The sequence below is a fragment of the Columba livia genome, chromosome 2 (genome assembly GCF_036013475.1).
Source record: "Columba livia isolate bColLiv1 breed racing homer chromosome 2, bColLiv1.pat.W.v2, whole genome shotgun sequence".
Lineage (NCBI taxonomy): Eukaryota > Metazoa > Chordata > Aves > Columbiformes > Columbidae > Columba > Columba livia.
In genome coordinates, this window is record NC_088603.1 from 122,067,615 (window position 1) to 122,081,378 (window position 13,764).

Here is a 13,764-nt window from a genome sequence, read left to right on the forward strand (position 1 = left end):
GAAAAGGTTCTTCCTTGTATGATGCAATTGTACTGCTCAGAATGGGTCTGCCTTTCCCAGAAATGCGTCAATACAGTATCAATATAGCAACTCCAAGTATTTTATCTCACCAGAAGCTTCATGTTCTTATTTTGGGATGTATGATGTGATACACAGTCCTCTTCCACTAGTCAGATAGCAGCACACCTTTTTTCCCTTGTTCTAATTTGAATTTTGATTTTAAAAATGTCTAAATTAGGGATGTGGTTTAGTGCTAGAGTTTAGTGCTAGAGTTAGGTAATGGTTTAGTGATAGAGTTAGGTTATGGTTGGACTCAATGATCTTGAGGGTCTCTTCCAACCAAAATGATTCTATGATTCAAGTGGACTTGAGTTATGAATATTGCAGAGTCCTACCCCTGATTTCAATATGCCAGACCAATGTGGGAAAGGAAAACCGGAGAGCAAAGGCTGGAAGAATGGATGTCAAGAATGTCAGTGAGAACAGTAGTCAGCTTGGTAATGAGTTCAAGAAAGGTTTCTGAAACGCAAATTGGTTTGTTCAGACTGAGATATTTGTGTGCTATGGTCAGAAATCTGGACTCTGAAGAGGAGGAGCAGAAATACTGCTGCAGGACTTAAAACTGAATGTTGCAGAAGAAGTAGAAACATGATGAATTTGCAACTGTAGTAGGAATGCAGGTGTTGGAGAGCATGAAGGTGATAGGGTGATACTTTCTGTAACTGATATAGAAAAAAAAATCATAAAAAAAAATCTGAGATAGTATGGACAAAGTAGAATTTGTCTTGATTGCAGTTGCTAAGGAAGGAACTGTGAAAGAAGCTGAAGGGGGTGGTGGTGCCTGTCTGCTGCACTTCCCCAAACTCTTGGCAAGGCCACTCTCTGTTGGCTAATGGTACATTAGCATTACATTGAGACTTTCTTTTTTAATACTTTCATTTGCAATTAAAAAATAGCAGTCCCCTTGTGGTATTGGTGGCATTAGAAACACACAGGCAGCTGAGACTATCACACAGAAAGAATGAAGTGGCAAAAAAATGGGGAGAAAATTAATATTAAGGTGTAAGGTCATCCCAGTGGAGATATGAAAGTCTGCTATGACAACAGTTTGCCATTATGAAAAATGAGACAAACTTGGATGTCTTAATGGATCACAATATGATTGAAAAAGCTAGTGTGATGGAAGTGTGAAAATGGTAAATTGTTTGCTGGAATTTATTGGGCAGGCAACATATTTCTGTAGATGGAAGAAATATTAATACCATTCACTACAAGGCATTGCTGGAAGTCATCTTGGAACACTTGACCAACTCCAGCCTCCTACCCTTAAGAGGGATGAGTTCAAACTGAAACAGATGTGGAGAAGGGCTCCTAGGATAACCAGTAGAAATGGAAAAGACTGAGAGGGCTTGGTCTTTAAAGCCTAGAAAATAGGCTGCAAGAGACGTGACTTCTTCCTAGTTGCCTGAGAGGATGAAGGGCTAAATGCCGTTATTGTCCCAAAAACATGCTTAAGACTGGGAACTATGAGACAGCTTCTAAGCCAAGTAAAGTGAGATTCTGAAACCTTTCAGCAAAAATGTTTTGTTCTTCCCCACCACTACTCGTTAATTTATCTAAAATGGAGCATGGTGACCTCACTTCTGAGCTTGGACGATGTGACTGAGCTGCTCAGAACAGGTCTGCCTTTCTCAGAAAGTAGTTTTTAGTCCTGTGCACTTAATGGTGGGTGATAAACTAGATAGTTCTCTTATCTTGCTGTGATAGAAGTGCATCCTTGGAAAATTTGAGGGTTTGACTTAAATGAGAAGAAGTTTGAGGAAATCTCACAGCAACGTGCTTGTTCCATGCCTTTCCACTACACTAATATTTGGGGTTTAATGGTTACACTGGGGATTAACTTGTATCTCTTTGGCTGTTCTATAGATATGTACATCAAAATATTATTTTAGCTTTGTCTCATCTTTTCCCAAAAAAAATGGATTGAAGCAGTCAAGAATTCCCCAGTTTTTCTCCTTTTTTAAAAAATGCTGTCAGCTGGAGTACTGCTTCTCACATCACAGGAACAATGGGAGTCTAGACTGGGCAAGTCTGTCATAGTTAAATGCTGAGTAGATGTAGGCTATCCATGCCCCTTTCTATATGCATTCCTGGGAGCATATGGTGATTTGTGCCTATGGAGATATATAAATATGCCCATGTACATGTGTATCGTGTAAGGGATAAATTCAGTTTGGGACACATAGAGATGATGTAATCTGGACCTATAGAAATGAGCTAAATAAAAAAGAGATTAAAATACATGAGTAAAGGAGTGACTGAGGCATACATAACCATTTCAGCAGAAAGGCAAGAGAAGAACAAACTGCTTAAGTTCCTCTGCTTGGTCACCAGCACAAAAACAAGATGTAGGAAGTGAAACAAGCCCAAGATGAAAGCTGACCCAGGATTTCTGTGTTTGCAAGAGTCTAGTTCTATGGAAGTTACCAGGCAGTCAGGACCTGCAGTAAAATTTAAATGTGTATGTATATATAAAATATTATATTACAGATATTATATTATATGTATATATTTTTTATATTTTTTTAATATATGCAATGAATTGCAGGTATAAGAACAAAATCAAAACTGATCATTTTTAAGGCAAAAAATAAATAGGAACCCAATTCTGCTTAGTTGCTCCCCAATTTAATTCTTTCACTTTACTCCCAATCACAGATAACTTATTTTTGTCACTCTTATTCTCACTCCAGTCTAATAGCACATCTTCACTGGCACTGCAGAAATATGTACAGAGCAGCACAGATGAGGCTTTGCTGAGCCCTACACCTCTTATTAAACTCCTCAGTGTTCCTTGGAGGTTGCTTTGCCTTTCTGCACCATGTGGCAATTGGTCAGAAATGAACCGAGGTTTCCCAGGCCCGTCAGAGATGTTCTTCCTCATAGTCCCAATAACAAAGGTGTAGAAGATCATTGCAGTGCTCAGACACTGGTGGTGTGGGAGCAGATCAACATAGAAGGGAATTCAGCAATAAAGGTTAAGATAAATTATTTCCTTAAATATAAGATTTTTTCCATGGAATGGAAAACTTGAGCATTTGATTGAAGTGCTCTAGAAAGTTGGATGATGGCACTGAGAAAGCTGGTGTCTGTGTCTTTGGGCAGAATGGGCTTATGATTCTTCTTCCCCAGCAGCATTAGATCTGAGTTGATAACTCTGAGTTTGATTGGTTTTCAAAACACGTCTGCCTTGACCTTGAGGCTAACATAGAGAAGTCTCACATTCTTGATTATTCAGGAGATTGATGAAGGCATCACTGTGTTACCACTGGTTTTATAACTTGTGAAGTAGTGGCAAACCAACTGGCATTAAAAGGTCAGAATGGAATGTCTAAAACAGAGGAAGAAAAAGATATTCTGTTCAATTTTTGAAAGAGGTGTTTAAAAATAAAATTATTTGTCTCTCTGCTCTTTAAGCTGCTTTACAGCTCCAGGTTTAAAAACAGTTGTTGTGGGTTTTTTTATGTCTAGGTGTAAACAATTGCTTCCGGTTATTTGATTCAGAAGCTTAAATATAGAGCAGCATTCAAGACTCAATAACTTTGAGGTCTTGATTTTTTTCTTTAAACTTCTTAATATACTGTCTCTCTCTTATTTGTTCTCCTAAGGAACAGCTTTTATATGTATGCATTAGAAATTTTGTGGCTTAAATGAAGAGTTTACTGCTTATAAACATTGTAATTGAATACAAATTCATTTTATTTACTTATCTGTTAAAATATGTATGTATATATCTGTTAAAAGCCTAAGACACCCACAGAATTGGTGTTTATATGCATGATTGCTGGCCTTTTGAACAACAGATATTTATTTGATAGAGTTGCTTGTATACTCAATGTTGTAGTTCTAATTCTTTTTAAAGTTACTTTACCGTCGGAAAAAAACAAAGTATAATCTATTTTAGTTGTTTTATTAATGTTCACATTTTCTGCAAAGATTAAAATGAAGCCACTCTAAACTGTTGAAAAATCTGTGCGGATTTGAGAATCATTTTCTCGAAGAGATGACTTTGATCAAGAAACACCCAGACATGTCAGATGGATTTTTAGGAAACGGTTTCTAATGTGCACCGTAAATATTGTATATAACAGAATCACAGGAAGAAGAGTTGTGACCATGAGCAAAACCAAAACTGAGATTGGCTTTGTAGATGATGCAAAGGGTAAGTGCTGGGAGGAAACAAAACTTCAGATGCTGCTGGTGCTGGATGGACAAGTAACAGTCACATGAACCTTGGCTGGGTGCAGTAGGAAGTATTGTGGCTTTAGACACAGTGCTTTGCTGGGGATATAGGAAAATACAGCAAAAGGCAGATAAAGCAACAGTGTTTGCAGACATACGGCAGCCTTTAACCCTGGGAAAATGTTGCACTAGCCTCCCATAAGCTGTTTTGAAATTATGACCCAGGTGCTGCTGTAGCAAGGAAAAATAGGGTATTCAGAGGGAAAATTTGAGGCAAATGCCTCTGTAGACATCAAAATTGATGTCTGTGGAACAACCTGCTGCAGAGGCTCTGTGTGATGGCTCTTATGGATACTCCTGGGGCTTTTCAAAGGGTGCCTGAACTTAGATTCTTGTCACCAAGCTGCAGATGTTAACTCACCTACCAGTCTTTACCTTTTAGCCATGAAATACAATATGTTCTCTGTTAAAAGAGAAACGGATACTTTTTTAGATATCTGTTTATAAAAGCAGCTATGTTCTTTTAATTAAATTATATCTTTCATGTCTAGAGGTGTGGACAGGACAATAGATAAAGAGCATTGATGAGAAGTAGTATCTTCTGTATTGGAAAGCTGTTGGGATGGGAAACATCCTAGTAGGGACTGACGGCATTTTCCTCTGTTCTCTAAATTATTTTTATCTCTGACGAACAGTAACATAGTTTCATTTGTAACGATGTTGCGCTCTGTGGATTTCTCTTTGCTTACCACATTCTCTTTCTATCTATATCTGCACAGAACAGTTTCTTGATGCTCGTTGTGATACAGCAACAGAAAGCTATGCAAATAAACATTTTACACCAAGAGAAATATTTTATTTATGCCTGAATGAACTTCCCACCTTCAGATTTTCCTTATGACTGCTCTATAAAGATGTACACTGCATGCACGATTTGTATGTCAAAGCTTCTTTTTTGTATGGGTTCAATGTTTGTGAAGTTAACTTTGATAATTGTGTAGCATTTCAGTTTTTGAAATCCATTATTTAATGTGTATTTATTGAAAGTCACACGTCAGTGCCTGCTGGCCTTATGAATCTTTAGTTTGCTACCATTCTCAAAACCCTGGGAAAGACATGGATCAGATTTCAGTAAAAATGTATAATATTGTGCTCGAAACAAATCCATCTGGCATTGCAGATGAGCTGAGCAGTCGCTTGCTTTTGAAACCAATACAGTTATGCTTGCTTTGGTTGTAGGACTGATCTTAGGGAATTTTAAATGTGCAGTCCAGAACCTCATGCACACAGCTTTACAGAGGGCTTAACATGTATAGAAATAGAAGGTCTTGCGGCTTTTCAAGAGTTCAAAAATCTTTTGTTTCACAGCATTGAAAGAACATGTGCTCATTGATCCAGTTTCTGGTGCTTAAAAACAATTTTTCAGCTTTGTTTATGCTTTGTCTCCATTATCTGCCTATACTTGTTTAGAAATAACATAAGGTCAGAAAATTAAATATTACATTATCTATCATATATTTACCTATGTCGATATACATTAAGTACTAAACATCTGGGGTTTTTTTAAATTTTATTGCATATGTTTCACGTGTTTATTTTGCAAGATTTGAGAGGTTTGTTTTATAAAGAAGCTAAAAGTTTCAGGATGTATCTACTTTAGCTTTTTAATTAGATTAACATCCCAAAGCTGTTGCCCCGACTTGCTGGGCTGTAGTTCGTGTTATGGTGCAGATTCGGAATGCAAGAATGGAACTACTTTAGGAAGATATGGTGTGGGACTTACTTTCAAATAAACCCTTGCTATGGCCTTGCTCCTACTGAATGTTCCATCCTTGGGGCTATACTGGAGTGAAGGGGGCGACAATCCCCCAAATCCCCTTTGAAGCAGATCTGGTCTTCAGCATCAACTGTTGGGGCTGTTGGCTAACGCAGACCTAGCTAAGTCCTGTGAGGACTATGGGCTTTCATCTCCATGAGGGGAAAAAAAAAATCCAGGCTTTGGGATGGGGCTTAGGACCTTCTCTTTCTTTGGTGCCATCTCATGTATTATCTCACATACTGTATTTGTGTGATTTCACATGACATCAACTGGACTTCTCTGGGATTACAGAGCACCTGCACATCGGCGTTACTGATCCATTGTTGTTACTGTCATGAACAAATGCTAACCTTGAGCGTACCAGCACAACCTCACAGCAGGCTTATGTTACAGTTGTTCACGTGCTTTAAGCTGCAGAAAAAAATCCAAGTAAAAATGCTTTTCTTTGAGTTTACACTGGCACTGGGCAAGCTGCAGTCTCTAAAGATATCTTCAGGTTTCTTGCAGCAATAGGGAAGGGGATTTTTGGCTGACAACTTAGATCAAATTACCTTATGTCCTCCACTTTAGCTGTTTGTTCTCTAGAAGCAGAATTATTCAAGAGCAAAAAGGTTAGCACTTAGGTGGCTAAATACCTGATCTCGCAGATACAGCAGGTAATTAAACACTGGGCTTCCTGTTGTCTGTGGTGAGTGTGCGAACACCAGCCTGCCTGGGGATGTACAGAAATTTCCTATGAACCATTTAACTACAGAAAAAAAGTCATCCATATATCCACAATTATAAATAAATTAATTAATTTTTTAAAAAATCTTTCTCAGTATTTCAAAACCACCAGTATGTAACCCAGCTCTACAGAGCTGAGAATTTGGAAAAATCTCCCAACGGGTGTTCTCACAAACTGAAATTAAGCATTAAAGATACTTGCTTTTAAGGGGACATCCTGGCTGAAGGTGCCTCTCAATGCCTCCAAACCAGTCTGGGAACACTGAAATGTTAACACACAAGTGGAAGAAACTGTATTCTCTGCCTCTGTGGGATGGTGATGCCTGGTCAGTGCCCATTGATTTTCTGTATTATTCCTTTTATTTTTCATTCAAGAGAAGACAAGAAGGGGAGCAATGAGTTCTCGTGCTACTTTTAAACCAGTATCACAGCTCATTGCATAACTGCTGAAATCTTTTGGACCCGAGATTTGTTGGCAATAGGTGACAGATAGTTGGTAGAAAGGGAAGGAGAGGAGATACCTCCCTCTCACGTTCAAAAGGAAGTGTTTAGCCTGTGGATAGGACAGTGCATCTGTCATTATGTGGCGTTTCCTCAACAGCAGGATGGGAGATTAAATGAAGGTGATGTGGGAAGTTGAGAGTTGCCACGTGGGAGTGCTTGTGGCCTTGGTGTATTGTTAGAGTCAGTTTTAAGATTATGATTTTTATCAGTATTGTTACAGAAGTACAAGTCTTAATATGGACCCAGACCAAGCAGGCTAATTCTCCTACCTACAGGGTTAGGGTGTGTAAGGTGCCATCTCACTGAAACGGTTGTGTCTGCAAGTGGACAGCTCTTCTACTTCAACTGTTTACTTTGCTAACCTTTTCTATCCTAGAGGTGAAAGTAAAAGTGAGATGTAGTGTAGGGTGTTACAATCTCCTCTAGCTTCCCAGCTCTGTTCTCGGCAGTGCTGGTTTACTTGAGCCTGTATACACACTGAGCTCTTATTTTAGGCTTTACATTGTTTTTCAGAGAACTGGCTTTAAAGATTAATTAGGGCAGGGGGGAGTGAGACTGTGTGCCTGCAAGGGAAAATGTGTCTGTGAACCTAGCATTAGAGCACTGACCTGAAAGGAGGGAGAGAGGAAGGAAGAAGAGGTTTGAAAAGCATTCATAGTGGATTCTTTGAAGAGTAAGTATAATTACTGCCCTCTGAGGGAGGAATATAGAGATAATGTTGTGTATGTGCTTACTGGAGTACTGTGTAATTATATCATGGGATTAGCAGTCAGGTTCCAGTCATGTAGATGCTAACAGCTGTATCTCATCTGATTCAGCATGGATGCACATCCTGAGAGAAGGATTATCCTTCGAAACTGTATTGAAGAAGAAACACTTGTGTGGTGATGTACCATCACTGCTATACATGGGCTATTTTAGACAGCTTTAACAAGCTTGTTTGAAACAGGAGATTCATTACTGAAGGTCACAGTAGCAGCATATCTGCCATGGAGTTGGGACTGCGTAAGTCATCAGCTTTATGTGAGATGGGGATTTGAATTAAACTGAGCTCCCTGCTAGACTGGCATGTGCAAAATGAAGTTAGGAGATACGGGCATTTCTAACTCCAGCTGCAGTTCTCATCATTTGGACTGGAATTTTTTCCTACATCTTCCAAAGCAGATTTTCTATAAAACATACAGAAATAAGTTGTCACCACAGTAATTATATTTTTCTTACATCTGTTCTGAGACTCACAGAAGTATCAGAAAGATGTAAGGGGTTTTGAAGGGGGGAGTGTTGGGGAGAAAAGATAATAAATCTGAAAATGATGAAATAGTAAATAACTATTTTGAAATATTTACTTCGTCTGTGGATCAAGACAAGAAGTAATTTCTTTCCTTTGCAGCAGAAAAGAGATTTCAGCATGTGTTCCTAACCTTCAGTTGTTCTCCCTGTGAACTACTGTGTATGAAAAGGAAGCATGATTTTGCTGCACAGCCCAGATGATTGCATGGGAAACAGCTTGGTTTATGGCATAATGTTTTTGTTTAATACCTTTTTTATTCCAACAGGAAATATGGGATGTATAAAATCAAAAAGGAAAGAGAGTCTGCATGGAGATGGGCTAGATTTGAAGAATCAACCAGTACGTAAAACTGAACGAACTATTTATGTGAGGGATCCAACGTCCAATAAACAGCAAAGGCCAGTAAGTAGATAGTCTCAGGGGAGAATTCCAGTAGCAAGATCAAAGCATGACCAGCATAACTTAAATCTCAGTCCAAAGCACATGAGTGAAGCAATTCAAATGATGATTAGTCCACAATTGGACTTTCTGTGTTATGCAATTCACCCTGAACGAATAAGTACTTAAATAAATGAAAAATGAAAATTGGTGGTTTGTTACTTAATTACTTTATGTTTGTCATAGTTTTCTGCATGAAAATACTAATCCTTGGCAACACTTGATCTAGATATAGCTACACCTGTAGAAGAATGTTAGGTAACTTTAGAAAACCTGAAGCGGCTTAGAACTGTTTTTAAAAGCATCAGTGTTGTTTTTTTAACAGCTATGGGATCCAGGTGTTGAATATTCTGTTTTAAAAGGCTGAGGTAGTCACAGGTGATTCTTTATGAGCTCTGGTTAACTTTCCTGTTACTCACTGCTTGCCCTTGTGGCAGGGGTAGGTGAGGATGGGAGTGGATGGTGCAGGGGGCTGTCTGTCCCCTCTCACCAGCTGACACTGTGGACTCACCGTGTTCTTTTTTCAACATACACACATCACAAACTACCATTATTTTTATTTTTTTAATTCCTTTTTTTTTTTTTTCTTGGCACAATCTTAGCAACCTAACCATGCTTGTAGTTCTTCAGCATGACAGCTGCATGTTAATGTCTGTCCTGTTAAAGTGCCCTGCCTCTGCAGCAGAAGTCATAAAGCTGTGAACCTCGTCTCCACAGCTTGTGTCACGCCTTCCCAAGGTCTGAGATGCTCAATTCAAGATCTAGTGGGGACTTATTATATTTTTATGTTGTAATTTGCTTTTGAAGAATGGAGGAAAAAGGCTGGAGCATTTCATTTTAATTTAAGGCATAGATGATGATACCAAAGCAACTGAAAAATATGTAATTGTAATGTAAGAGTGTTCCAAAGATCTAAAACTGCTTAATTAAAGACAAATTTCATTGTAGGTAAATCCAGAAGCACAGCTCTTACCGGGACAGAGGTTTGTCAATGAAGGTACGTTTTTTCATAGGAATCTTAGTGCTGTGTGCTCTGCCTCTTTGAGCCTGCAAAATAATGCAAATGTACCTTTGGCTTTCCACCTTTGTAGAACCAGAGGAGCATGGAGTCATTGTGGTTGCTTTGTATCCCTATGATGGCATACATGAAGATGACTTGTCTTTCAAAAAAGGAGAAAAATTGAAAGTTATTGAGGAGTAAGTATGTCAGTACGGGTTGTATTGTAGTTTATCTTTGGACTCATCTAATTCCCTTTGTAATTTTTCGATATACTTCTCATAACATGAGTGTATTAATGGTAAGAGAGCTTCCTCATATGTGAAAACACAAATGCATGTGGAGCTGTTGGTAGGACTTGGCAACTGCCCTTGGTAACAGTGACCAGACATCTGATGGAGCCAGGGGCTTGAGTTTCGAGGAAAGATGCTGCTTCTCTCTCCAGTGTGGGCAAAGCTCTCAGCACAGTAGAACCCAAATAACACTTTATCATTTTCATTTCCCATGAATACTACTGTTGTTTCTGTTTTTCAGGCTGGGAGAATGGTGGAGAGCAAAATCTCTCACAACGAGGAAGGAAGGCTTCATTCCCAGCAACTACGTAGCAAAAGTGAACACCCTAGAAACAGAGGAGTAAGTTCTCCCAGTCTCTAAAGAGTGGCAAACCTCTTCTTCACCCTGGTGGTGTATCCTTTGTAGGCAGGGGAGAGAAATGGTTCTAACTCTTTGAAATACTTTTCAGATGGTTCTTCAAAGACATAACCCGAAAAGATGCCGAAAGACAACTCCTGGCTCCTGGAAATAGTCCTGGAGCTTTCCTTATCAGAGAAAGTGAAACATTAAAAGGTAGGCTTTGAGATGGGTTACTTTGGAATTGATAGCAGTGTTAAAAATATCCAGTCTGCCTTCACAAAAATTGGCATCAGGTGGGACTGGGTGTGGAGCACTCCCAGTGTCACCCATTGTGTGAATTTTCTGCAGTTCTGTAGGAGTGAGAAGGATGAGAATACCACCAGGAAAAGAGAGAAAAGAGTTACAGGTTAACACCTAAAGCTGAGATGTGGGGAGGTGGGGAAAGTGTGTGTGCGATTTATACTGACAAGAAGCAGGAAAGAATGAAGAGATCTTTTCTGATCCTAACATTTGTGATTCCTTTATTGAAGGACACTTTCCACTGTAAATAGTAGATGCTGCATTTTATAGTCTTCCACTACTGGGTCTGTATCAATTGCTACAAGTTTTAAAATGTAGTTAGTGCATAATGAGCATTTAAACTTATGCACTGTAGTGTGTTTTTTTTTTTTTTTTTTCTCGAAAATCTTTCTGATAAGGGTTTATGCTGTAGACAGAGCTCTTTGTACTGAAAATCTTAGTGAAGCCTGGCACTTCAAGAAGGGCATAGGAGGTTCTGCCCCAGTGTCTGCACTTGGACAGCAGTGTGGCTGGGTATTCCAGCTACATGCTCTAACACTGCATCCTCCTGAGGAAGATGCATGAATCCTTTCAGCAGATCATATATCTCCTCTTCACATGGTAGCTCTTCTGGCTCTAATACTGCAGATTCTGGATTAGGTGGCTCTCTATAATGGGCCCATATCATTGTTTCTGTGCTCTCAAATTAAGACTCCTAAATGAAATTCTCAAAGTAACACTCCTAAATTTAATGTAATCTGCTAAGAGTAAGGCAATGTACCCCTCAAATATTTCTTTCTATCTCCTTCCATCATTGGATCTATTTATGGGGGGAGAGAAGATGGGAGGTGGTTTCTAATCCTTTGAAAATGTGCAAGTAGAAGAAATAGAGAGCTCTGTAGTGAAGGGTAGATGTTCCGCTGCCCCCTCTTAAATCCCAGCTGATCTTAGGTTTCCTGGGTCTAACCGATCTGCTCTATCTCCTGTATGCCTCAAGCCATCTCCGAGCTGCCCTTGTGCTAGCTGGCCCATGACATCCAGCAGATTCCTTTTCCAAAATGCTGATCTCCAAATTTCAGCTTCTCCCTGAGGACTGGAACAGCTCTGATCTTGCTTTCCCAGCTGGTTCCCCTTGATCTGGGGGGACTTTCTGCAGAAGTGGGTGTTGGATGTGGAGCTGCCTAGCTTATGGATCTCCTGAGTTTGTTGAATAAAACTGAAAAAGAAAGTGTGACTGTAAGCATTTTGGTGACCAGTTCAGGATGGGCTGTTGGCTAACTTCCTCCTGTTAGCATTGCAAAAAGCATTGCAAAATGCTTTTTGAGGAAATAAGGGAGGAAAAAAGAAAAACAGACAAAAAGGCAATTGTGTTAGGTTCAACTGTATGTGCACAGACTTTTGCTGTCTCTTAATGATTGCTCTTTCTTTATCCACAGGCAGCTATTCTCTCTCCATAAGAGACTATGATCCGCAGCATGGTGATGTTATTAAGCACTACAAAATTAGGAGTCTAGACAATGGAGGATTTTACATCTCTCCAAGAATAACTTTTCCCAACATCAATGATATGATCAAACATTATCAAAGTAAGTTAAATCAGCTAGTGAATTACTTAATAGTATACAGCCATTATTTCCTGTGAAGGAAAAAAAATGTTTTCTTGCTTTGTTTCTAACCTTTTCATCTTTTTCTTTTTTTTAATCCTAATAAAGCCAGGCATGCATGTTATCAAAGATAAAGTAAAACTGGTTGGAAGTAAAGTAATGTTATCATAATCAGACCAAATGCTGCTTGCTCAGTGGCATATCATTGTAAAATAAAGAGCAGCTTTATAAAACACCCATCAAAGTTATGACTATGTGAAGCTATAGTCAGAATTGCTGGCACTGTATATAAATTAATTCTGTATTTGAGAGTAAATTTGTATTCACAATTAGCAGAAATATGTCAAGACTTGTGAATGAATGTCTTCTTGTTATCTGGTGTTGAATATGGAATTGTTTTTATTTTTCCTGTAAATTTATTTATTTATTGTTAATGGTGTTTTGAATGAAGTAACATTCCTTTGACTTTAAAGAAAAAAAATTTCACCCACATAGCATGTATACATTTATTATATATTAAAAAAGCAGGGGGTGGGAGAGAAGATGGATTAGTTTCTACCTATGTTTTAGCTACAAAAATGACTTTTCATTCTGCATAACCTCCTGATGGATAGCTCCAAAATAGGGGTTTTTTTCAGTCCTGTAACTGAGAAGACAGAAAAGATGAAAAATGTAGGACAGAAAATTACAGAGTGATTTTTCAAAGGCACACTGATAACTTGGCCAGGACATTTCTCTGAGCTGCTAGACATGTGTGGCAATGGCACAGCTGGAAAACCTGAGAATTATTTGACATTTGTATTAAAGTTATAGCTGGTCAGTGCTGGATAAAAAATAATGGTGTCCTACTTATGCTTGCATGCAAAGTGTCTGAAACCATGCTGCAAGAAAACTTAATGGTAAATTCAGAATACAGTCCCAAGGCTGACTCCAGTGTGTATCTTCATCAACATACTGTCAGCAACCAGATCTTATATTGTATTTATTTGGTAGAAATTGTACTAAAACTCCTTAATAATCTGATGCTAACCAGACACATGTGACACTTCTTTATTAAATTTTTCTCTGAATACCAGATTTCAGTTCAGAGGTGCTTAAAGTTATGTGAAAGAACCAGAAAAGTTACGTACGCATCAAAACATCTGATTATTCTTAACATTATTTGGAGCTGGTTAGTGCATACCTGCAATTAAGTAATGTTTGTCTCAAGCCATGAGGCACAGAAGTGTAA

At 38.7% G+C, this 13,764-nt stretch overlaps 1 protein-coding gene across 7 annotated transcripts in view; it reads left to right on the forward strand.

Annotated features, from left to right (window-relative positions):
- LYN (LYN proto-oncogene, Src family tyrosine kinase) overlaps window positions 1-13,764 on the forward strand; it is a 52,968-nt gene that overhangs the window by 12,677 nt on the left and 26,527 nt on the right. For 3 of the 7 annotated variants that reach the window (XM_065053578.1, XM_065053572.1, XM_005506499.3), the window contains exons 2-7: window positions 8,848-8,984; window positions 9,969-10,017; window positions 10,112-10,217; window positions 10,552-10,650; window positions 10,760-10,863; window positions 12,366-12,515. In XM_065053578.1, coding sequence (XP_064909650.1) covers window positions 8,853-8,984; window positions 9,969-10,017; window positions 10,112-10,217; window positions 10,552-10,650; window positions 10,760-10,863; window positions 12,366-12,515 — 640 coding nt within the window. In that variant the 5' untranslated portion in view covers window positions 8,848-8,852. Of the gene's footprint in view, window positions 1-7,946; window positions 7,965-8,847; window positions 8,985-9,968; window positions 10,018-10,111; window positions 10,218-10,551; window positions 10,651-10,759; window positions 10,864-12,365; window positions 12,516-13,764 lie in introns of those variants that run through there. The other 4 variants (XM_065053573.1, XM_065053574.1, XM_065053576.1 and 1 more) reach the window with 2 other exon arrangements.